Raw genomic sequence first — 25,416 nt, 5'->3', positions numbered from 1 at the left:
GCTCAAGCTTTCTCTCGGCCTCTCGCAAAGTCTCGCGAATTTTGCTAGGGGAAACTGGCCTGGGTGGAGAGGCTGAGAAGGGGAGATCTGGTGGGCGGGCCTTGCGCTTAGGGGACCGTAGCACCGTTAGCCGGTGCTGTGGTTGGTACTTCGCTGTTGGGGACGCTCTCAGGTCGCCCGGATCAATTTTCCCAATGGGTGACTGGAAAATTAGGGGGTAGAAAATCTTGAGGGTCGGAGGCATTTTTTTTCTTGGCTCCGCCCTCTTCCTGTTAGAGACCTGGGCGTCTGGCCCGCAGAGGGGGAAGGGCAGCTTGGCGGGGCTGCAGAAGAGTGCTTTGCGCACGCGCCAGTCCGAGTGTGTGAGTGTTTGTGTTCACGCGCAGGCGCGCGCGCTCCTGCATTTAGGAAGCCTGGGAAGGACCGGTGTGTTAGGAGATGAGCGGGGAAAGCATAGTCCCCTGTCTTTGGTACCAGACACTCCTGACTGAGCGCTGACCCTCCCCACCCAGCCAGCAGCCTTTTCCAGAGAGGCTGTGGTGCATAGCCTCTGTTCGTTTTCACTGCAGGACCAGGCACGAAAGTAAGCGAACCTCGATCCTGAGGTCTTCCTTATCCACTCACCTTGTACTCCCCCCCCCCCACCCCAGTTTCCAGCAGAGTGTGTCTAGGTTTCTCAAAGAAGAGTTTTGCATGAAGGGGAAATGCATTGGAAAGCAGGAGAAGAAAATAGCTGGATTGTAAAAAGTCGGTTCGTTTTAATGAACACTTCTGCTGTGTTTACCCTGTGCTTTTCGAATGTGGATTGTCTATTCAGTGTAAGATTTTATTAGCGAAGCAAGGGAGTTCTTACAAGAAAAAGTTTCAAAAGTTCCTCCTTCCCACCATGTGATGGTAGCACCTAAGTTTTTCTGTTCTACATGATGAATTACCGTGGTGTTTCAGAAGCTAAGGTGGAGAGTGTGAATTTGAGGTCCTTATCCTAATGCGAAGACCAGATATGCAGTTATCGTAGGAGATGTTTGTTATGTTTTGAGCTTACCTTTTGTTGTCACTCTTTCCAGTTCATTCTTTCTCCCCAATCCCCACCCTTTTTCAGAAGTCTTGAGATTTTTTTGGAGGGAAGCCCCCAAATGCTGACTTATATTATTTAGGGGTTTATATTTGATTGATGTCAATTAGCAAGGATCATCAAAAGTGTGTTTGAAGGGTGTTTGTCGTTTATTTTGTTTGGTATTACGTAAGGGAAACCAATACGATTATTTGTAAAAATGTTTTCTTCTGGCAAATTTAAGTTCATTCCAAAAGCAAAAAATATCTGCATGTATTGTAATCTGCCTGTGTCTGGTAGAATGACAGGTGAATATGGTGTAGCTCGTCCCTTGAATTGTTACTTTCTGGTCATGACCTCATTAAATCTTGTCCTTTGTTCAATAAATTTCTTTGACTACTGATTATTCATGTTCCCTATCAAATCTTGAGGAAAAGACGCATTCGTTAGAAATAATTTAAGATATTAAATGTTACATATAAGGTGTTTGGCTAATCTATTTTATCCCTTACAGGTTAAAACAAAATGAAGATTTTTTCTGAATCTCATAAAACAGTATTTGTTGTGGATCACTGCCCTTACATGGCAGAATCATGCAGACAGCATGTCGAGTTTGATATGCTGGTGAAGAATAGGACCCAAGGAATCATCCCTTTGGCCCCTATATCTAAATCATTGTGGACTTGCTCAGTAGAATCTTCCATGGAATATTGTAGAATAATGTATGATATATTTCCTTTCAAAAAGCTGGTAAGTGTGAAGTACAAGTAAAATCATGATTTGGGGGATGTACTTGACTACTTTTTACACTTTTTATGTATGACTTTGCTTTAGATTTGACTTACAACTGTTTATTTACTACTTTAAAAGTGTAGTATATAGAACTCCCCTTTGGGGTTAATACATGTATTTAATTGGGGCCAACAACAATAATAACAGCTAACAATTATGGAGCACTTAACGTGTGCTTCATATTAACTCCTTTAACTCTTAACAGCAGTCCTATGAGGTAGCTACTGTAATTACTGGGACAGTATTCAAAGCGTATAAAACCAGAATGGAACAGACACTGACCACTGAGAACTGTTGTCAGCCGAAGCAGAAGGGATGTTGGCTGAAAGCACTTTGTCAGAATGTGTTGGTATGTTCCATCTGAATATCAGCCTTGTTTATTACTGCCTTGTTGGAGATGCAGAAACTGAGGTAGAGAGAAGCAATTTGCCCTGAGTCATGTAGCTAGTTAGAGGAAGAACCAGAATTTGAATCTGGCTGCTTACAGTTTTAGTGGAAGTGTCCTAAATTGCTGCGGGATTTGGCCATATTGTAAAGAATGCTCTTAAGAATGCTAAGGGGAAATTGTTTTTATCAGTAAGAAGAGAAATTGAAGATTGATAGAAACTCCAAGTGTGAAAATTATCTTCAGTTTTCAGAATCCCCACTGTTTTATTTTGGGAAAGTCATTTGGTTAAGCCACAAGTGGATGCTTTGCTTTCTGTCTCAGTTGGAGCAGCATAGGTTGGGACCTAGCCTGTTCATAGACCAGCACAGGCACAGCAGTAACAGTAAGGCTGAACACAGAGAGGCTAATGTATATTATACATTCAGATATGTTCCAAATTAAAATATAAATTGTTTTAGTCCCTCTGTAAATTGTGTATCATGTAAGGTAAAAAAGTATATATGAGAGGAAGCATAATGTAGTGGTTTAGCACACAGGTTTCGGTTCAGGTCCTGGCATCGTTAAGCTACCGGCAGTGTGACCTTGATCATTTCGCTTCATCTCTCCAAGCCTCGGTTTCCTCCCATGTAAGCATAACTATGATTGTTGTAAGATTTCAGTGAGGTAATGTGAGTAAAGTGGCCAGTAAAATATATTCCTGGCAGGTAAGTCTTAGGAGAAAAGGCTGCTTATCAAACTTACTGGGGAGGCAAAATGAGTATTACATGGATAATAGGAAAAAAGATCATGACTTAGATTATATAGTCCAGGGGAAAGAAGTAATCTCACCCTCCTCCCCAAAGGGAACATAGCCCTCATTTGATATATTTTCTAATGTATCCTTACTGTTATCATCTTACCTGATATATTTTGTTTGCATTTTACTTTAAAAAATTTTTTTAAGAAATTTGACAGATACAGTGGAAGAACTAGGATGCTTTTTATTTATTTATTTATTTATTTATTTATTTATTTATGGCTGTGTTGGGTCTTTGCTGCGCATGGGCTTTCTCTAGTTGTGGCAAGCAGGGGCTACTCTTTGTTGCCGTGCGCGAGCTTCTCATTGCGGTGGCTTCTCTTGTTGTGAAGCATGGGCTCTAGGCATGCGGGCTTCAGTATTTGTGGCACAAAGGCTCAGTAGTTGTGGCACACGGGCTCAGTTGCTCCGCAGCATGTGGGGTCTTCGCGGACCAGGGATCGAACCCTTGTCTCCTGCACTGGCAGGCGGATTCTTAACCACTGCGCCACCAGGGAAGTCCCTTTACTTTAAAATTTAGAATAAAGTGCAAATCCATTCTTTTAGCTTTCAATGCTCTAGGTTATATGGCCACTGCTTATTTTTCTGACCTTATCTCCTACCTCTCTGACCTTCACCCTTTTGAGGGTGTGCACCTAGAGGCCTTTGCATTTGCTGTTTGCTGTACCTGGAATTCTGTACCTCCAGCTCTTTCCCTGGCTGGTTTCTTTTGGTCATTTTGGATTTCCCTCAATTGCCACTTCTGTAGAGAGCCCTTCTCTGATCACCCAACCTAAAGAAGCTAAACAACTTCTGTTTCATAGCATTTATCACTCTCTGAAATTATGTTGTTCATTTATTTTTGTTTGTATTCTCCCTGCACTACCCTCTGTCTTACCACACCTCAGAATCCTGGCTTTCCCCACATTGTGAGCAACAGAACTGTTTTATTCATCACTGTATTCCCATATCCCTAGTGCTGAGAATAGCACCTGGCCTGTACTAGGCATTCGGTAACTATAAAATGAATGAATGAATCAATCAGCAAACCAGAGCTAGAGACTGCACTCTCTATTTATGTTTATGTTATATATAATATATTAAAAGGTATTTATAATAAAATAAATGTTTTAAATATGATGTGATTGAGAAGACTTGGAGTTGAATACTAATTATTTCTTTGAACTCTATTAGGTGAATTTCATTGTGAGTGACTCTGGAGCACATGTTTTAAATTCTTGGACTCAAGAAGACCAAAATTTGCAGGAGGTATGCTTAGATTTTGAACTGTGGCCATTTTTGAAAATTATCTGGACCTGATAATACTTTCTTAAAATATAATTAATGTTTTAAATAGGTATAGTATTTGCACATAGTTTTAAAACACCAACTAATACTAAAAGAAAAACAGCTGTCTGTCTTCCAGTCTTTCCCCACTTTCTAGAAGCAAGCTTTCAACTCTTTAGCTCATCTAGTATTTACTTCATATTTCTAAATAACATGTTTTTACTGCTATTTACAGAGTTCTCAGTTTAAACCTCATTTATCATTACTGTCGATGAGGATTTACCTTTTATACTTCCTCTCACCCATGCCACTCTCACTGCCTTCTTCCCTTCCCTGATTTTCTCAATATTATATCAGAAGTTTTGTTTAATTCAAAATTTCATGTTTACATTGTAATGTCTACATAAAGTGTTATCCACTGCTAAGCCAAGTGGCATATGCGATTATTTCCTTTGTTTTGTGTTTTATTAAGGTTTTATTGACATATAGTTGACATACAGTACTGTATAAGTTTAAGGTCTACAGCACAATGATTTGACTTCTGTGTTATTTCCTTTGTTGTACAACTTTTTGGTGTTCCTGGAATTTATCATTTCCTTTTTTTCTCCTTTAATATGCTTAGTTTTCTGAGAATCTATTGCTGCTTTTCCTCATGTGTCTGTGAAACTTCCCAATATACTTATCATTAATGTATTAGAATTTTAGTAGTTTGATTTTCTTTTCCCCCCTTGAAAAACTTCTTGGAACGCAGTCTTGGGCTGCACTTTGAACTGGTTGCTTTCTACGCCTGGTGCACTGCTGTCATCCTCTTCGCTTTTTTTTTTTTTTTTGTGTGTGTGTGTGTGTGTGTGTGTGTGTGTGTGTGTGTGTGTAATCTCTTGTTTTGGTAAAATATAACCTCCAGAATTCTTGTAACTTACCTTACAGTTTATTGATACTTGAGGTATAAAAATTTCAGATTGGAAATAATTTTCTCCTCAAAATTCTGAGGGCCTTACCCCACTGTTTTATAACTCCCAGTGTTACTGTGAAGTCCAGTATCATTTTTCTTCATAATTTCTCTCTGAAACCTTTTAGAATCTTTTCTTTCTCCCTTTATGTTCTGAAATTTCTCAATGATTGGCCTTGGTGTTGGTCTTTTCTCATTCATTGTGCTAGGCTTTATATTCTTCAGGAAAATTTCCCCTGTTGTTTCTTTGATAATGTTCTTGTCTTTGTGTTCTGTGTTTTTCTGGAATCCCTATGAATGGGATGTTGGACCTCCTGGATTAAATTCCTTATTCTTTTTCTCACTGATCCTCCCATTGTTGTTCCTTCTGGGCCTTTTACCTATTTCCTTTTAATCCTTATATGGAACTTTTTATTTGATCTTATTTTTAATTTCCAAGAACTTTTACTTACGCTCTAATTATGTCCATTTTTGTCATATCCTTTTCTTGTTTTATGGGTGTAATTTTTTAATCCAAAGGTATTAGTTTATTTGAAGTTTTCTTTTGATCTCCTTCTGTTTTCAGTGTTCTTTTCATGTTGAGGCTTTGCTTAAATGCCTACTGATATTTAGCTATGCAACCTTATTTAAAAGCAGGCCACTAAAGAGCAGGTTAGAAGATCTGCATGTTGTGGAGTAGGTATTGCTGACTGGCCTTCATCGTGATTTATTTAATCTAGTTGTTTTCCCTGGGAGGCCTCCAGATGTCAGAATAGACAGATTGTCTCTCCGAGACTTCTCGGGGTCTCCAGAGAAGATCTTCCACTCTTCCACCTGCATGCTATAAACTTGGTTGTCAGCCTTCTGGGAGCCAGGGGAGAGGGTAGGTTCTACCATCCAGTAGGTGAACTTTCACTCAGTCTTTCTGTTTTTGGTCTAGTACTGTGCTGTCCAATATAGTAGCTACTAGCCATATGTAGCTACCATTAGCTATCAGATAGCTACTATTTAAATTTAAATTAATTAAAATTAAATGCAGTTAAAAAATCCAGTTTCTCTGTAGCACTAGCCATGTTTTAAACGCTCAGTAGGCCGCATGTGGATAGTGGCTACTGTACAGCACAGTTATAGAACTTTTCCATCATCAGAGAAAGCTCTTTTGGGCAGCACTGGTCTAGTGTCTTCCCCTGACACTCCGCTGTGCTTTGTGGTATCCATGCTTGGTACCTCTCTGGTTCATTTCCTCCAAGGACTGTGATTCTGTATCTAGGGGGGTCAGGAAGAGAGAGTCACTTGCATGGGTAGGGTGTGAGTAAGATCGGGAGTCAAGTTGTTCCTTATACTGGCTTCAAGTCTTTCAGTTTTCAGTATCTTGCCTCATCCTTGCTTTATGTGGTACTTGATGCCTCCAGTTCCTGAACTTCTCCTGGATTCTGAAAGGCATATCATCTTGCCTTTTCCCTCTGTAGGTGCTTAGATTTCAGTTTATTCAGTCTTGCTAAGTCCATTACCATTCCTCCATCCATTTTCATACATTCTTGCTGACATCTCTTGATTGTTCTCTTGTCTCCTCCGCCATTCTCTTCATCTTTGTGGGTTTATGGGTTTTTTTTTTTTTTACCCCCTTTGGTGTTTCCTTTTTTTTTTTTTTTTTTTTTAATGCGGTACACGGGCCTCTCACTGTCGTCGCCTCTCCTGTTGTGGAGCACAGGCTCCGGACGCACAGGCTCAGCAGCCATGGCTCACGGACCCAGCCGCTCCGCAGCATATGGGATCTTACCAGACTGGGGCACGAACCCGTGTCCACCGCATCGGCAGGTGGACTCTCAACCACTGCGCCACCAGGGAAGCCCTGGTGTTTGCTTTTTTAAATTAAATTCCTTTACTACAGTTTTAGTGGAGTTTGAGGGAGCAGAAATAAACCCATGCTCAATTCATCAAGTTTATGCTTTTTAAACGTGTCTAAAGCTATTGAATTAGTGGTAGATTACGTTCTTTTCTGTCGTTTAGGTGGATAGAAGACTTCAGTCTATTAGGTCCTTCACTGATGAATATGAACATGAGAGACAGGCATTAGTGAAATATTTGAATACATTATTTGAACTATTTCATGTTAAAATTTTTCTGTTAATGGATGCCCTTTAGTGGAAATAATCCCATGCAAATGTGTTTCAATGAAAATGTGTTTCTTACGATGTTTGGTCTTAAAATGTTGTGATTAATATTATAATATGTAAACATATCTAACCTTTTTTTCTTTTGAGGTAACTCACTGAAGGGGGACTTTTATTGGCTTGGCTTTGCATTTATATCACTCCAAAATGTTCTTTATTCTTTCATTGCTTGAAAAAATATTAAGGATTCCGTACATTCCCCCGTACTATCTTTTTGAAATAGCATGTATTCTGCTTTGTTCTTTCAAGAGGTACTGTGAAAGAAGACTGAAGCTTCTCTAGTTGTGTATAAATAAAAATAAGTACAAATTTGAATAGATTTTCGTTACTGCACCTCTGCAGGGCAGTAAGAGGTATGCATTTAATAATGGGAGCTATACTGATGATACGAGAATTACTGCTTCCTTCTGCTTTCTGAAGGTGAAGGCATATTATATCACACGCATTGCTTTTAGATTATGAACAGAAGGGGAAACTCCAGGTGTGAAGGCAACTATATAGCAGATCCCTAATGTTTAAGATGATATAAAGTAATTGACATTTTGTATAAATTATGTATAATCTTGTTTGTGTAAACACATTTAATGTTTAGCTTTCGTTATCTGTGTCACACCTTTCTCTAGTTATTGTGACTGATCATGAGAAGCAATTGAAGTAGATTGATTGAAGAATGTTTGGGCTGGAAAGATTGTAGACATCTTTTGCTTTGACTCCTTCCTTTTGCAGGTGAAGGAACTGAAGCCCACAGGTGCCAGAGGTAGTTTGACTTGCATACCTGGGTCCAGGACTCTTTCTGTTACAGCACGTGACTCTATCCTCTACATTGTAGATCTTATTACAAAAAATTTATCAGATTTCAGGAGTTTTGGTCTTGTTTTTGTTGGGTAAATTAAAGTTTGAAAGTATCATACTAATGTGGCACAGGTTCTATTATTAGTTTCACTTTCAGATTAGGAAAAAAGCTAGGAGAGTTAAACCAGGGTCACACAATATTAAAAGTCAGAGCCAGCATTTCAGTCCATAGTTACCTGACTCCAGAAGTTAAGCTTTCTGCTGCTTTCCCAGGACCACAACACCCCTGTCCTAAAAAGCTTTTTATTTTTTCTCCTATGTACCAGGGACTTTTTATAGTCCTATATATACAGTATTTTTTCTTTCATTTTTGATCACTTTTTATGACTAGGTAATACCTATGTTTTTTAAAAATAAATTTTACGTATATACTTGCATGTACACATATGTGTGTGTGTGTAAGTAAAAGCTAAGCCTTGAAAAATTTCCCACTCATCCCCTGTTCCAGTTAGTGTTGTGCTAGAGCCTGGTTATACCAACTTGGAAGAGCTGAGTGTGTGCATCTCCTATCAACTTTACATTCAGTGAAAGCTTGAAAGTAGCGATCATGGGAGTACTTAACCATAGATATTGGCAAACACTACAAATTAGGTGTTTTTTTTCCCTTTGGAGAGCTGGTTTACCAGCACATCACTATTTATCCCCACCACTATTAGTTTTTAATGGGTCCTTCCAGCGTATCTTTATGCATATATAAAGCAAAGTCCTCACACTTTGTTCTTTTTTAAGAGTGTTTTAGCTATTCTGTATCCCTTGTAATTCCATATGAATTTTAGAATCACCTTATCAATTTCTATCAATACAAAGAAGTCAGCTGGGATTCTGACAGGGATTATGTTTAATCTGTAGTTCAGTTTGGGTAATGTTGTCATCTTAACAATAGTAAGTATTCCAGTCCATGAACATAGGATGTTTTCTATTCATTTAGATCTTTAATTTCTTTCAACAGTATTTCATAGTTCTCAGAGTATAAAATCTGCATTTCCTTTGTTAAATTTATTCCTAAGCATTTTATTCTTTTTGGTGCTATTATAAATGGAATTGTTTTCTTAATTTCATTTTTGGCTTGTTCTTTGCAAATGTACAGCAATACAATTGGTTTTTGTCTGTTGATCATGTATCCTGCAACCTTGCTTAACTTGCTTATTATTTCTAAAAAATTTCTAATGGATTCCTTAGGATTTTCTACATACAAGATCATGTCATCTGCAACATAGAGATAGTTTTACTTCTTCCTTTCCAATCTGAATTCCTTTTATTTCTTTTTCTTTCCTAATGCTTGGGCTAGAAGCTCTAGTATAGTATTGAATTGAAGTGGTGAGAGTGGATATCCTTCTGTTTCTGATCTTAGAGGGAACACATCTAGTTTTCACTATTAAGCATGATATTATGTATAGGTTTTTCATAGGTGCCTTTTATCTGCTTGAGGAAGTTCCCTTCTGTTTCTAGTTTGTTGAGTGTTTTTTATCATGAAAGGGTTTTAGATTTTTGTCAAATGCTTTTTCTGTATTTATGGGGATGATCATGTGATTTTTAAAAATTCCATTGATATCGTTTGCATTAATTAATTTTTAGACGTTAAATCAACTTTGTGTTCCTGGGATAAGTCCAACTTGGTCATGGTATATAATTCTTTTTATATGTTCTGGATTCAGTTTGCTAGTATTTTGTTGAGGATATTTGCATCCATATTTATAAGATACATTGGTCTGTAGTTTCATTTTCTTGTGATGCCTTCGTCTGACTTGTGCTTATTCTTGTCAACATGATTGTTTTCCCTTTTACTTAGCTGATGGCAGCGTTAGCTGCTGTTGGGCCTCCTAATCCACGGGCAGATCCAGAATGCTGCAGTATTCTGCATGGTCTTGTTGCAGCAGTGGAAACCCTCTGTAAAATTACCGAATACCAACATGAGGCTCGTACTCTACTAATGGAGAATGCAGAACGTGTTGGAAATAGAGGACGAATAATTTGCATTACTAATGCAAAAAGGTGAGCCATTAATCACAGTAATTCTTTCACTGAGGGAATTTTAATATCCTATTGTAGTTTTTATTAAAAAAAAGCAGGGGCAACATGTTAGCATTTAAGGATATCACATGTGGCCTTTCTAATATCGAAACTGTGTTTATCCAGTTCTAAAATATCCAGTTGATCTTATTGAAAACTGTTTAGATTGTTATCACGTAGGTTGATTTGACTTTTTTTCCTCACTAGTTTTTCATTCAATTGGTCGTTTGGTATTGTGAATGAGCACACTACAGACAGTCCTTATTGAAATAATTTTAAGTGCCTGTAACAAGATACTACAGCTGAATAGTGTGTTTAATTTTTTCTCTTACTATTTATTTATTTAAGTTGGTTTTATCTTTTTTATGCCATAGTGATAGTCATGTGCGAATGCTTGAGGACTGTGTCCAGGAAACAATTCATGAACATAACAAGCTTGCTGCAAATTCAGATCAGTGAGTATAATCCATAAATGGAATAAATATTCCATTTTATAGTCATATTTATTTCATTATAATTATTCCAATAATTTTAATGGTAATTGGTACCATTCCCTTGAATTCTCTACTGGCTCTACAAATTAGTCAAAAATGTATGTTCGATCAGAAACTTCTTGTCCCATTTTCCCTTTAAGTTTAAAATTTTACTTTTTGCTAACAGAAAAGGTGAGCAGAAGGATAAAATAATACATGAATTTATAATGCATATTTTTTTGATGGCTTGTTCTCATACTCTGTATTACAAATCTATAAAATGAGCAAATCATTGGTGGCATTATTCAGTATGTACCAAATCAAAACATAACTAATTATATTGTCTGAATTTTTAAAAAAGAAAAAAGCCACTAAAGATATGTTTGGGGCAGTTGCTGTGAGAAGTCTATATTAGATCGAGCTACTATTAATTTTCTAGGTAGAGTACTGTTATTATCATCAACAAGTAGGATTATTCTCACTAGGAGAAGGAAGCATGCTGAGGTATTTAGGAATGAAGTATCATTTCCTCTGCAACTACTCTCAAATGACTTAGTAAAAAAAAAAAGAATGTACATCTATTTAGGCATTTATAGTGAAAACAAATGTAGCTAACAGCTAATTAGCTAATCTATGTTAAGGATATATGGGTGTTCATTGAATAGTACTTTTCTTTCGATTTTTCTGTAGGTTTGGAAATTTTAAAATAAGAAGTTGGCTCACAGATATAGAGAACAAACTAGTAGTTACCAGTGGAGAGAGGGAAGGGGAGAGGGGCAAGATAGGGGTAAGGATTAAGAGATACAAACTACCATGTATAAAATAAATAAGCTATAAGGATATATTGTACAACATGGGGAATATAGCCAGTATTTTATAGTAACTATAAATGGAGTATAACCTTTAAAAATTGTGAATTACTGTCGTATGTCTGAAACTTTTATTATTGTACATCAGCTGTACCTCAATTTAAAAAAAGAAAATGGAGGGGACAAAAAATAAATAAAATAAAAAGTTGGGGGTAACTTTTTAGTATTACAAATTCTGTATTCTTGGAAATAACCAATTATAGGTAATATAATTTGTTCTTGAAAAACAGTAGTAAAAGGGAAATTAATACACAATATATTCATTTTCTCTGTGGCAGTTATCTATTGAAAATTATACCAGAGTATAAGAATTTTCTCTTTATTTTATCCTTCGAATACACAAAATGATCATTTTTGCATTTCAATTAAACTCATATAAATTATTCATTAAATGTTCATATAAGTACAGCAGTTACACAGTCTTTCTGAATATTTAGCTTTTATGTTAACCGTGGTATCTGATTATAGAGACACACTATTTTAGTATATAAAACTTTTTATAGTTTACCTGCCTGAATTCTTTACGTAGTATATAGTCTTATATTCTAAGTGAAAAGTTTCTCTTTAAGTCTCATGCAGATTCAGAAGTGTGAGCTAGTCTTGATCCATACCTACCCAGTTGGTGAAGACAGCCTTGTATCTGATCGTCCTAAAAAAGAGGTAAGTGCAGAAATAATGGAAGAAGAGATCATTGTTAATTATTAATAATAAATGCTGAGAAGGTTTAGCATAAGAATGATCAGGTTGCCAACATTTTCTGATACAAAAATATTTAGAGTTTTGAAAGCAACCTGTATGGCAAAGTACCTAGATTAGTTCTTTATGTTATAATTGTAGATTTTGAAAGTATTTTGTTTTGTTTGCCTGTTGATGTTTATTTTAAATAACTGTGTTCTCAAACCATACACAATTTGTATTGTTCCTCAAATTTCAGTTACTGTAATGGATTTCAATTGCTTTAATGACTTCTTACTCTGTAGAACTGTTTTTCTTCTCATTAGGAAAACAATACACTCTTTAATCAAAATACACTCCTATAACAAAGAAATTAACTTTACCTATCGAGAGGGGTAAAAGACTAATTTCCAACCTTGGTTTTACTTTTCAAATAAATTTGAACAATTTTAAAGGAAGAGATGAGTCTGTTGATTGTTAAATGGATTCACATCACATAATATTCTCCATTGGTGGTCTGTGTTTAGAAATAGAGATATGTGTGTTTGTATAACTATATTAAATGTGTATGTTCTTATTTTTGTTCTTTTTAGTTAGCATTACTTAATATAAACGTGAAGTATTAACTTAGATAATTTTTTTTTAATAGCTGATTTCTTTTTTAGGTCATTATCTCTATCATTGTGTTTTATGTGGTTTCCAGTGTAAGCCCATTTTTTGTTAACTTTTTTCTGACTCTTGGTGACATAATATTATATTGGCTTTACTTTGAGATAAGTAAATAATTTACTTACAATAAATACTATTACCCTGGAATGAGTAAAATTTTGTTGCCTTGTTATAAGTAACTTTTGGCTGCCTTATACATTTCTTGGTGACAAAATATGATGATTGCAGTGATTTTCATTCTTCGTAATAAGTAGTAGTATCTGCAGAGGTTTGTCCTCTCCACAAAATTAATTATTTTTTCTACCGTATTTCTGTGGGACACTTCAAATCAATTTTGCATATAGATAAATAGAAGTAAAAATTATAAATTAAAATATAGATTTAAATCAAAGACTATTCTACGCTAAGTTTCAAGAGGACAGGGATTTCTCCTGTTCACTGCTGTATCCTCCAGTAGCTCACACAGCTTCTGGCAATTTATACAGTAAGTTCTCTTTAATACCTATCGTTGAATGAGTGAATGTATAAAAATGTATTACTAAAATAATGATTATGGTTAATTTATGGACCTTTTCCCCCCTAAATTCTCACAAGTAAAAGTACTTAATTTTCATGGGTTGAAGTAAAATATTTAGCACTAAGTTAAAATGTTTAAAGTTTTGTGGGGTTTTTTTTTCATACCTTTCTATAGTTGTCCCCCGTTTTAACCAGCGAAGTTCATAGTGTTCGTGCAGGACGGCATCTTGCTACCAAATTAAATATTTTAGTACAGCAGCATTTCGACTTGGCTTCAACTACTATTACAAATATTCCAATGAAGGTAGGCAGTCTTTTTCTTGCTGTTTTGAAAGCTCTGCTTTGCTTTTTAAATATTTGATATGTATTATTTATTTTAATGAACCTTAACTTTTTCTTCCCATATCATATTTTCTGTTTTGCTAGCACACATTCAGTGTCTTTGACCAGGTTAGTAAATAATGAAAAGCAACAAGAAAGGATCACAGAACAAAGTGCTGTATTTTTTTTTTCCTAATAAGAACATTCTGTATCAGCTTTTTTGTTTTTAATTTTGTTCTCATTACTTTCATCAAAATATAATTTCTATCTGAAATGATTACTTTTTCTGTGATTCTTTTCCTGACAGTTGTTATTAGATTTTACTCACTTTGTGTGTTCTAGTAGATCTTTTCTTTCTTATATTTTTGTTCTTGCCTACCCAGTATAAAGGTGTTTGTAACTAATAGGTCTAACTAGGGAAAAATAGTTTATAGTTTTAAACAAGTTTATGATTCTAGCTGAAAAACATATGAGTCTTATGATTTTACTAATGGATTTTCTTAGGAATCTGTTACTGTCTTGTCATTTTCATTATGTTATTTAGTTGTCTAAGACCAGCACAATGTCTGGGCCATAGAAAGCTTCAAATGAATTTTTACTGAGGGGAGTTACATTTAATTGTATTGATTATATTTACAAATATAAAGTAGCCAGTATATCTAAAAATTTAAATTAGCTTTCTTATAAGTCCAGTTTCATTTTTTTTGCCACCATATGATGAAAACTAAATTGCATGAGAAATGTAATCTTTTCATTATTGATTTCCTCCTTATACCACTGGCTGGCTCTTTAATAGAAATTATAGCCTTAACCAGTAGAACAGTTTAGGTGAGGCAGCAGTGAACAACTAAAATAGCATGCTAGACGTATTTTAATATAATTTCGTGAGTTATAAGAAAAATACTCTGAGGGTGACAGATACCTTGCTTTTTAAATTTGACCATATTTGTGTGCTACTGGTGTGACTCAGTCTTTGTCTTTTTCTTGTAAATAGATAATACTGAAGTTTCTATTTACTGTTTAGTGAGGACAAGTTACTAAACTTGTTTATTAGTCTGTATTTGCTATTTTATATAATTGGTGCTTGCTAATTTACTATAGGTATTTAAAGATGCTATTTCCTCCTTCAATCAACTATTTTACATTGAGTAAACTATTTCAATTACATATTTGTGTATAAAAAGTATTGGCAGGACAATGCATTCAGAGTAAAAAAAATTCTAAAATTTCTAGATGAACCATCTATGTTAATTCTGACATAACATAAGAAAAATCACTACTTTATTACTGATATGTAGCCAGTAGTTTTTTAATATAGTTTATATTGCTGTGGAAAATTATTGCATCTTTAAATAGATTAATTACTGAGCAAACTATCCCCTTATTATAGCTAATTATTGTTGGGTATATTTGATCTCACTTTAAGCAAAATGAATAATTACTTCATTGTTTTAAAAACAAAACCAAGTTATTTTAAATTTTGCTTTAAGGAAGAACAACATGCTAACACATCTGCCAATTACGATGTGGAGTTACTTCATCACAAAGATGCACATGTAGATTTTCTGAAAAGTGGTAAGTAAGAGACATTGGAAAATACTATTTTGTAAGATCTAACATATGAAAGCATACTAACAGCTTTGAGAAGTTCTTGAGTAAATAAACCTGATTGACTTTAGTTCATCCCGTTCCAAACTTACCTGACAATATCACCCATTAATGGCCATGGAACTAGTGTTCTATTGGATTTACTTTGGGAAAGACTAGGCTAATGGAACAAATACAGACATACCTCATTTCATCATGCTTTGCTTTACTGTGCTTCACGGATGTTGCGTTCTTTTACAAATTGAATGTTTGTGGCAACCTGGGTTGAGCAAATCTTTGGTGACATTTTTTCAATAGCACTTGCTCACTTCATGTCTCTGTGTCACATTTTGGTAATTCTCACAGTACGTCAAACTTTTTCATCATTATTTTTCTTATGGTGATCTGTGATCAATGATCTTTGATGTTGCTCTTGTAAATTGTTTTGGGGTTCCACAAACTGTACCCATATAAGACAGAGAACTTATTCCATAAATGTTGTGTGTGTTCTCACTGCTCCACTGACTGGTTATTCCCCATCTCTTTCCCTCTCCTTGGGCCTCCCTATTCCCTGGGACACAACAATATTGAAATTAGTCCAGTGAATAACCCTACAGTGGCCTCTAAGAAAGGAAGAGTTGCACATCTCTTACTTTATTTTTTTTTCATGGAAAGGCATTTTATTTTAAATATAGCAGTGTGTACATGTCAATCCCAAACTCCCAATCTATCCCTCCCCCCTCCCTTCCCCCCTGGTAACCATAAGTTCATTCTCTATGTTTGTGAGTCTGTTTCTGTTTTGTAAATAAGTTCATTTGTATCATTTTTTTAGATTCCACATATAAGTGATATCATATGATATTCGTTTTTCTCTGTCTCACTTCACTTAGTATGGTAATCTCCGTGTCCATCCATGTTGCTGCAAATGGCATTATTTCATTCTTTTTAATGGCTGAGTAATATTCCGTGGTATATATGTACCACATCTCTTTATCCATTCTTCTGTCACTGGACATTTAGGTTGCTTCCATGTCTTGGCTATTGCAAACAGTGCTGCAGTGAACATTGGGGTGCATTTATCCTTTCGAACCATGGTTTTCTCTGGATATGTGCCCAAGAGTGGAATTGCTGGATCATATAGTAGCTCTATTTTTAGTTCTTTAAGGAACCTCCATACTGTTCTCCATAGTGGCTGTATCAATTTACATGTCTACCAACAGTGCAAGAGAGTTTCCTTTTCTCCACACCCTCTCCAGCATTTATTGTTTGCAGATTTTTTGATGATGGCCATTCTGACCAGTGTGAGGTGATATCTCATTGCAGTTTTGATTTGCATTTCTCTAGTAATTAGTGATGTTGAGCATCTTTTCATATGCCTGTTGGCCAGCTGAAGCTATGTCTTCTTTGGAGAAATGTCTCTAGGTCTTCTGCCCATTTTTTGATTGGGTTGTTTTTTTTTGATATTGAGCTGCATGAGCTGTTTGTAAATTTTGGAGACTAATCCCTTGTTGGGTCGCATTATTTGCAAATATTTTCTCCCATTCTGTTGGTTGTCTTTTCGTTTAGTTTATGGTTTCCTTTGCTGTGAAATGTCTCCCACTTTAAATCAAAAGTTAGAAATGATTAAGCTTAGTGAGGATGGCACGTTGAAAAGCCAGGATAGACTGAAAGCGAGGCCTCTTGCACCAAACAGTTAGCCAAGTTGTGAATGCAAAGGAAAAATTCTTGAAGGAAATTAAAAGTGCTACTTCAGTGAACACACAAATGATAAGAGAGTGAAACAGCCTTATTGCTGATATAGAGGAAGTTATAGTGGTCTGGGTAGAAGATCAAAGCAGCCACAACATTCCCTCAAGCCAAAGCCTCATCTACAACAAGGCCCTAACTCTCTTCAATTCTGTGAAGGCTGAAAGAGGTGAGGAAGGTACAGAAGAAAAGTTTGAAGCCAGCAGAGGATGGTTCATGATGTTTAAGGAAAGAAACTGTCTCCATAATATACAAGTGCAAGGTGAAGCAGCGAGTACTGATATAGAAGCTGCAGCAAGTTATCCAGAAGATCTAGGTCAGATAATTCATGAAGGTGGCTGCACTAAACAGATTTTCAATGTAGATGAAACAGCCTTCTATTGGAAGAAGATGTCATCTAGGACTTTGATGGCTAGAGAGGAGAAGTCAGTGCCTGACTTGAAAGGACAGGGTGACACTCTTATTAGGGGCTAATGCAGCTGGTAACTTTAAATTGGAGCCAAAGCTTATTTACCCTTCTGAAAATCCTAGGACCCTTAAGAATTGCACTAAATCTACTCCACCTGTGCTCTATCAGTACAACAACAAAGCCTGGATAACAGCACATCTGTTGACAACATGGTTTACTCATTATTTTAAGCCTACGATTTAGCCTACTGCTCAGAAAAAAAGGTTTCTTTCAAAATATTACTGCTCATTGACAGTACACCTGGTCACTCAAGAGCTCTGATGGAGACATACAATGAGATTAATGTTGTTTTCTTGCCTGCCAACACAACATCCTTTCCACAGCACATGGATCAAGGAGTCATTTTGACTTTCAGGTCTTACTATTTAAGAAATATATTTCATAAAGCTATAACTGCCATAGATAGTGATTCCTCTGATGGATCTTGGCAAAGAAAGTTGAAAACCTTCTGGAAAGGATTCACCATTCTGGATGCTGTTAAGAACATTTGTTTTTTATGGGAAGAGGTCAAAATATCAACGTTAACATGAGTTTGGAAGAAGTTGATTCCAACCCTCTTGGATGACCTTGAGGGTTTAAGACTTCAGTGTTCATTATTATTTTAACATCTGTTTACTCTGAACTCCATTAAGGCAAAAAGTGCTCATTGTTACATCTTCTTATATATATACCTTATAGATTCCTCATTTTATGTTTCTTCTAATAAATTTATTGGGATTCAGTACAATGAGTTGTGCATTTTAGGTTCCTGAAGCTTTCTACATAACCATGTTATTTTATCATTTAATGGTGTCAGAGGGTAGCAGTTGTAGATTCTTAAAATTTTAAAAAATTTGCTGTTATTTTTAGTGTAGTGACTGAAATGATTAAATTAATTAATGAGAAATTTGGAGGAAAACAAAGTACTTATTTTAATAATAACTGATATCCAAAGTCAATTTGGTATTTTTCTAGGAGACTTTCTAAACAAAGATGTTCTCTCAGAGGTATTTTCTCTTATAGACCTTAAACTCTTGGAAATCTTGTCAAACATTTGAAGTTTGTGATTATTTAGTAATGTTATTATTTCTCTAACTTATTTTTAAAGGTGATAACCACTTAAGTGGAAGCAGTAGAGAAGGCTCATTTAAAGAAACAATAACATTAAAGTGGTGCACACCAAGGACAAATAACATTGGTAGGTATTTAAAAATAATTGAAAGAGAAAATAATAATCAAAAGATTCTTTAAGTATTGTGTAGGGATTATTTGTTTCTTTTTGAATTTTTGTTTTTCATTGTTTTAGAGGATCAAGGAACAAGCTTTTGTTTTTGCTTGTTTTTCCTCTTTTAGTTGTGGAAATATTTCTTTATATTCTTTCAAATCAGTGTTTTCTTCTATTTCAGAATTACACTATTGCACTGGCGCTTATCGAATTTCACCCGTAGATGTAAATAGTAGACCTTCCTCCTGCCTTACTAATTTTCTTCTAAATGGTAACTTTCATCATTTAATTGTTTTGACTGAGATTATGTCAAGTGAAATCATTAGTGAGAATATGTGAAAATGTGAATTCTCGGAAAGCTGTTTTTTTCAATATAGTCTAACCATTTTATTTCCCAAAGCTGTTTTAAATTTATGTAATGGTAAATACCCTTTAACAGTTTTACTAATGTTTAAAAATAAGTTGACTTTGTCTTTCACACTATTGTAGCTAAGTAAATTTACTTAATATATTTTTTAGAATTTTTATTTTAAAAATTTGACATTTAGAGTCTAAGTTAATTTTTTTTGGATGATAGAATAATATAGACTTGTTTATCTTGGCCTATTGAATTTTAAATTACAAAATATATATGGAATTATTTCTCTTTAAACACTATATCTTTATTATAAATAAATATGTTATTTTCAATAATATACCATATTATTCTTATAGATATGACTTTAAATCCGATGTTTCCTTGTGTAAAAAATTTTTTAAAAAATTATTGAATTCCATTTGCTAAATCTAAATTCTGATGGCTCCTCTGATGATTCTTATAATAACTAGGTTTTGGAACCACTGTTGTAAAGAGTTACTCTGCCTTTATCATAAGGTTAATTTCATTGTTATATTAAGCACAGTTTGATTATCAGATTATGTAATGTTCAGATTAAATAACATTTGGTCATGTAAAGTAGCAAGTAGTTAAAATAACAGTGCCAATAAGGAGGTATTGTAGAAGTGAATTGAGACTTGCTTTCTCCCCTAAATGGTTTGTAGCTTTGATAACCTAAGGGTTATATAGGAGTTGTCCCACTTTCCTTCTTGATGTCCAGGAGAAAAATTTTGTATGAACTTGTAATTGAATGAATAATATAACCAAACATTATACCAGAGACCACTGTACTTACTTTGGAAAACTGTGTAACTATGTAAGCTTGGAGAAGCAAAGAGAAAGCTAAGGCTAGAATGCAGATTTTTAGGACTTGATATGCAGATACACTCAATTAGCAATGCTGGTTAAAATATGAAGAGCAATAAATAAAATGAAAAATCTAGACATAAATCTTAAGGGAAGAACTAAGAGCCCTTGGGATTTCATTACTGATAGAGTATCTTGTTTTTGACAGGTCGTTCTGTTTTATTGGAACAACCACGAAAGTCAGGTTCCAAAGTCATTAGTCATATGCTTAGTAGCCATGGAGGAGAGATTTTTTTGCACGTCCTTAGCAGTTCTCGATCCATTCTAGAAGATCCGCCTTCAATTAGTGAAGGGTGTGGAGGAAGAGTTACAGACTACCGGATTACAGTAAGACTCTAATATCTATAAATTTTGAGTCTGTCATTCAGCAAGTACATAGAGTACCTATTATATGCTAAGATCTGTGACAAAAAGTTTAGAGAAGTTGGGTTTTTATTATTGTTTTAATTAGGTGAATTTCCTGCTCAAAAGAGCTGTTTATCACTATGTTGTCTTCCTTACATACTCAGTGCTGAGAAGTACCTGAATAGCATTGACACACACTGGAATTATAGGCGAGAATGGAAGTTGATTCAAACTAATATTTTAGGTAGAATTTTATTTCTAGTAACTTAAGTGCCAAGCATAAACATTTGAAAGTTTGGATTCTGCTACTTTGAAATAACACTATAAATTTTTATATTATTGAGAGGTGCATACAAGGAAATTTTATCTATTTTTAGTAGAAATTGTATTGTTCTGATTTGAATTTTTCACTCTTCCACCCTTCTTTGATATTTCATGGCTGTCTACTTTTTAAGGTGGTTATAAAAATTAAATGTGAATGATGTATATGAATATACTTTGTAAACCACAAAGTGTTTTGTACTGTAATTGTTTTTGATTAGGCTTTTCATTTTTATTTTTACATAATTTTTTAAATAAGGAGAAAGCTAGTAAGTATTCATTGTAGAAAATGTAGATTCTTTTTATAAAAAAAGCAAAAACAAAGACTTTCAATTACCTGTAATTCCATCATTCAAAGATAACCACTATTAACATTTTGATGTTGTATTAAGGTAATTTTTAAGTAAGCAAAATGGTATTCTAATGTGATGAACTTATTCTTTTATCTGCATATAATAGAAAAGAGTTAAATTATAGAAGTGAAGAAAAATGAGTGTTTTTAAAAAGTGGAAAGAACCATGAATGTATTAATGTTTGAAGCTTTCTTCATCTCTGTTGAATAAAGGCTGATAGGTTTCATGTTCAAAAAGAAAGGAAGAAATTAGTGTGTGGAGGGCGGGCTGTCAGAGAAAATGCTTTGTTGCATATCACAGGACAGAAGACCTCAGGGGAACAGACTGTTACATGTAATCCGTACTGAAACATTAGAAAATAGTTTCTAATTTTATCTTATTTGGTTATCATTAGGATTTTGGTGAATTTATGAGGGAAAACAGATTAACTCCTTTTCTAGACCCCAGATATAAAATCGATGGAAGTCTTGAGATCCCTTTGGAACGAGCAAAAGACCAGTTAGAAAAACATACCCGTTACTGGCCTATGATTATTTCACAGACCACCATCTTTAACATGCAAGCGGTAAGTGTTAAATAGTTTCAGTTTTTCTTCTAGATTAGTTATATATTCTTTACAAATAACATTTATCAAGCAAAGAATGAAATATAAGAGTTTGCTACAGTTAAAGAATTAGTAATAGAAAATGGAAGTGATGGTTATAGATTAGCTCTCCATGGTGATGTTTAAAATCAATTCAAGTACTGTCTAGATGCTTCAATACTTATTTTTCATGACAGATTTTCTTTTTCTTTCTTTCTTTTTTTTTTTTTTTTAAATCTAACAGGTAGTTCCATTAGCCAGTGTTATTGTGAAAGAATCTTTGACAGAAGAAGATGTGTTAAACTGTCAAAAAACAATATACAACTTAGTTGATATGGAAAGAAAAAATGATCCTCTACCTATTTCCACAGTTGGTACAAGAGGAAAAGGCCCTAAAAGGTAGGGTTTTTTTCTTTCTTTCTCGTATATCACATTTTCTTGATGCTTACTGGTTTTTTGAGCTAACTTATTCCATATGTAAATTATATGTTTGGGAGTGTGTATATACACATACATATGATTAAGATGAAATGATATAGCAGAATTAGATACATTATCACTTAGAATTGCACCATTGGAAGAGAAAGGAAACCCATGTTTAATTATTTCTTTTAACTTTATCAGTAACAAGTGACACTTGGATATTATTTAAAGAGTATTTTGTAAGAACATTATTTTAAATCTTTACTTTTAGAGATGAACAGTACCGTATCATGTGGAATGAATTAGAAACGCTTGTCAGAGCCCATATCAACAATTCGGAGAAACATCAAAGAGTCTTGGAATGTCTAATGGCATGTAGGAGCAAACCCCCAGAAGAAGAAGAACGAAAGAAACGAGGAAGAAAAAGGGAGGACAAAGAGGACAAGTCAGAGAAAGCAGTGAAAGATTATGAACAGGAGAAATCTTGGCAAGATTCTGAGAGGTGATTTCTTAATTAAATTAACATAGCACTGTGGTGCCTTTTGGCATAATCCATGCTACATGTAGCACATTTGAACATTCAGACCTTATTTATTAGTACTTCATTTAATATGTGTTTATTGTATTTTATAACTATTATTTTATCATTCTTCAAGTCTGGAAGGTTTTTCTTGGCCTTAAAGAGGTATGATTTTTTTTTTACTATTGGGGCAAAGATAGTGTTTAATTTTTTTCCTAATTAACTTCTGAAAGTCATAATACATGATTTTTGGTATCAGTAGTTGCTTTTATGTGTTATGAACATCAAAGGCATAGTTTTATTTCTTTATTCAGTGAATACGTATTAAATGCCCATGATGTGCCAGGCATTTGGCATACGATCCCTGCCCTGGAAGAATGTACAGTGTTGTGTAGAGGTAGGCAAGTAAATGAGCGATTTACAGCAAAGTGTGGAAGATGCTATTATAAAAATAGGCATAGGAAACCCTTGAAAGCATGAAAAATCATAGTCCTATTCTGAAAACCTTCCTCAATAGTACACTCTTTTCCTCAGTTCATGATTTATATAGTGATGTCGGGTTAAATTTGGAAAAAAACGTTAAAAGTAATAAAGGTCTATAAATAAAAATATCATGACATATTATCAGTAGTTGGCTTTATCTTCTACCTCCTTGCCAGAAATCAGGCAGAGAACCAGGTAACTATTACAATGGCAATGTAGTGAGTCCTTAAAAACAGAACTTACTATGGAAAATTTGAAACTTAATCCAAGAGTAGAATAAAAAGTTACCTATTATCTACTTTTAAAAGTTAATCAGTTCATGGCAGATCTCATTTCATATATAGTCACATCCATTCCCCTCACCACTACCACCCTCCAACTCCCCCACCCGAATAGTTTGAAGCTAATTCTGGAAAGTGTATTATTTCATTCATAAATAAGTAGGACACTTTTATTCCCTTTGGCCTTAGAAGTTCACTTCTTCCTTAGTGCTGCTGAGTTTCTGAAACAGAATTGTCTTGCTTTAAGAAGAGGGGGGAAAGAATATTCTCATTCAGATCCCACTGATCTTCAAGTATATGAAATTCAAAATAAGCTTGGAGTTAAGTTCCTACCTTAAGGAACATAAGTACATTTCCACAGTACATAAACTTGGGAACAAATGCTAGTAGATGTATTAATCTTATTTGTAATTTGAAATAGTATTTTGTCTATATCTTTAGAAATTAAAATTGTGAAGTATCTTCCAAAGATCACTTTGTTTTTTTTTTTGAATTTTACTTTATTTTTTATACAGCAGGTTCTTATTAGTTACCTAATAGTTTAGTGTATATATGTCAATCCCAATCTCCCAATTCATCACACCACCAACACCCCCCTGCCACTTTCCCCACTTGGTGTCCATACATTTGTTCTCTGCATCTGTGTATCAATTTCTGCCCTGCAAACCAGTTCATCTGTACCATTTTTCTAGATTCCACATATATGCATTAATATACGATATTTGTTTTTCTCTTTCTGACTTACTTCATTCTGTATGACAGTCTCTAGATCCATCCACATCTCTACAAATGACCCAATTTCGTTCCTTTTATGGCTGAGTAATATTCCATTGTATGTATGTACCACATCTTTATCCATTCCTCTGTCATTGGGCATTAGGTTGCTTCCATGACCTGGCTATTGTAAATAGAGCTGCAATGAATATTGGGGTGCATGTGTCTTTTTGAATTATGGTTTTCTCTGGATATATACCCAGTAGTGGGATTGCGGGGTCATATGGTAATTCTACTTTTAGTTTTTTAAGGAACTTCCATACTGTTCTCCATAGTGGCTGTATCAATTTACATTCCCACCAACAGTGCAAGAGGGTTCCCTTATCTCCACACCCTCTCCAGCATTTGTTGTTTGCAGATTTTCTGATGATGCCCATTCTAACTGGTGTAAGGTGATACCTCATTGTGGTTTTGATTTGCATTTCTCTAATAATTAGTGATGTTGAGCAGCTTTTCATGTGCTTCTGGGCCACCTGTATGTCTTCTTTGGAGAAATGTCTATTTAGGTCTTCTGCCCATTTTTGGATTGGGTTGTTTGTTTTTTTAATATTGAGCTGCATGAGCTATTTATATATTTTGGAGATTAATCCTTTGTCTGTTGATTCATTTGCAAATATTTTCTCCATTCTGAGAGTTGTCTTTTCATCTTGTTTGCAGTTTCCTTTGCTTTGCAAAAGCTTTAAAGTTTCATTAGGTCCCATTTGTTTATTTTTGTTTTTATTTCCATTACTCTAGGAGGTGGATCAAAAAAGATCTTGCTGTGGTTTATGTCAAAGAGTGTTCTTCCTATGTTTTCCTTTAAGAGTTTTATAGTGTCCGGTCTTATATTTAGGTTTCTAATCCATTTTGAGTTTATTTTTATGTATGGTGTTAGGGAGTGTTCTAATTTCATTCTTTTACATGTACGTGTCCAGTTTCCCCAGCACCACTTATTGAAGAGACTGTCTTTTCTCCATTGTATATCCTTGCCTCCTTTGTAATAGATTAGTTGACCATAGGTGCGTGGGTTTATCTCTAGGCTTTCTATCCTGTTCCATTGATCTATATTTCTGTTTTTGTACCAGTACCATACTGTCTTCATTACTGTAGCTTTGTAGTATAGTCTGAAGTCAGGGAGTCTGATTCCTCCAGCTCTGTTTTTTTCCATCAGTACTGCTTTGACTATCCGGGGTCTTTTGTGTCTCCATACAAATTTTAAGATTTTTGTTCTAGTCTGTAAAAAATGCCATTGGTAATTTGATAGGGATTGCATTGAATATGTAGATTGCTTTGGGTAGTATAGTCATTTTCAGAATATTGATTCT

At 34.8% G+C, this 25,416-nt stretch overlaps 1 protein-coding gene across 3 annotated transcripts in view; it reads left to right on the top strand.

Moving 5' to 3' along the window:
* Positions 1–1,576: 1,576 nt before the first annotated feature.
* Positions 1,577–25,416, top strand: part of INTS13 (integrator complex subunit 13) — a gene marked incomplete at its 5' end in the record, with an annotated part of 31,409 nt that continues 7,569 nt past the window's right edge. Inside the window, 13 exons of one of the 3 annotated variants that reach the window (XM_082666222.1) lie at positions 1,577–1,801; positions 4,201–4,275; positions 10,037–10,239; positions 10,632–10,712; positions 12,169–12,259; positions 13,635–13,763; positions 15,271–15,355; positions 18,670–18,759; positions 18,968–19,057; positions 20,178–20,356; positions 21,443–21,613; positions 21,876–22,030; positions 22,326–22,556. In XM_082666222.1, coding sequence (XP_082522348.1) covers positions 1,577–1,801; positions 4,201–4,275; positions 10,037–10,239; positions 10,632–10,712; positions 12,169–12,259; positions 13,635–13,763; positions 15,271–15,355; positions 18,670–18,759; positions 18,968–19,057; positions 20,178–20,356; positions 21,443–21,613; positions 21,876–22,030; positions 22,326–22,556 — 1,805 coding nt within the window. Of the gene's footprint in view, positions 1,802–4,200; positions 4,276–10,036; positions 10,240–10,631; positions 10,713–12,168; positions 12,260–13,634; positions 13,764–15,270; positions 15,356–18,669; positions 18,760–18,949; positions 19,058–20,177; positions 20,357–21,442; positions 21,614–21,875; positions 22,031–22,325; positions 22,557–25,416 lie in introns of all 3 variants that reach the window. The other 2 variants (XM_082666221.1, XM_082666223.1) reach the window with 2 other exon arrangements.

Source organism: Grampus griseus (assembly GCF_964374135.1).
Source record: "Grampus griseus genome assembly, chromosome: 11".
In the NCBI taxonomy this organism is placed as follows: Eukaryota; Metazoa; Chordata; class Mammalia; order Artiodactyla; family Delphinidae; genus Grampus; species Grampus griseus.
This window is presented reverse-complemented; position numbering and strand designations above follow the sequence as displayed.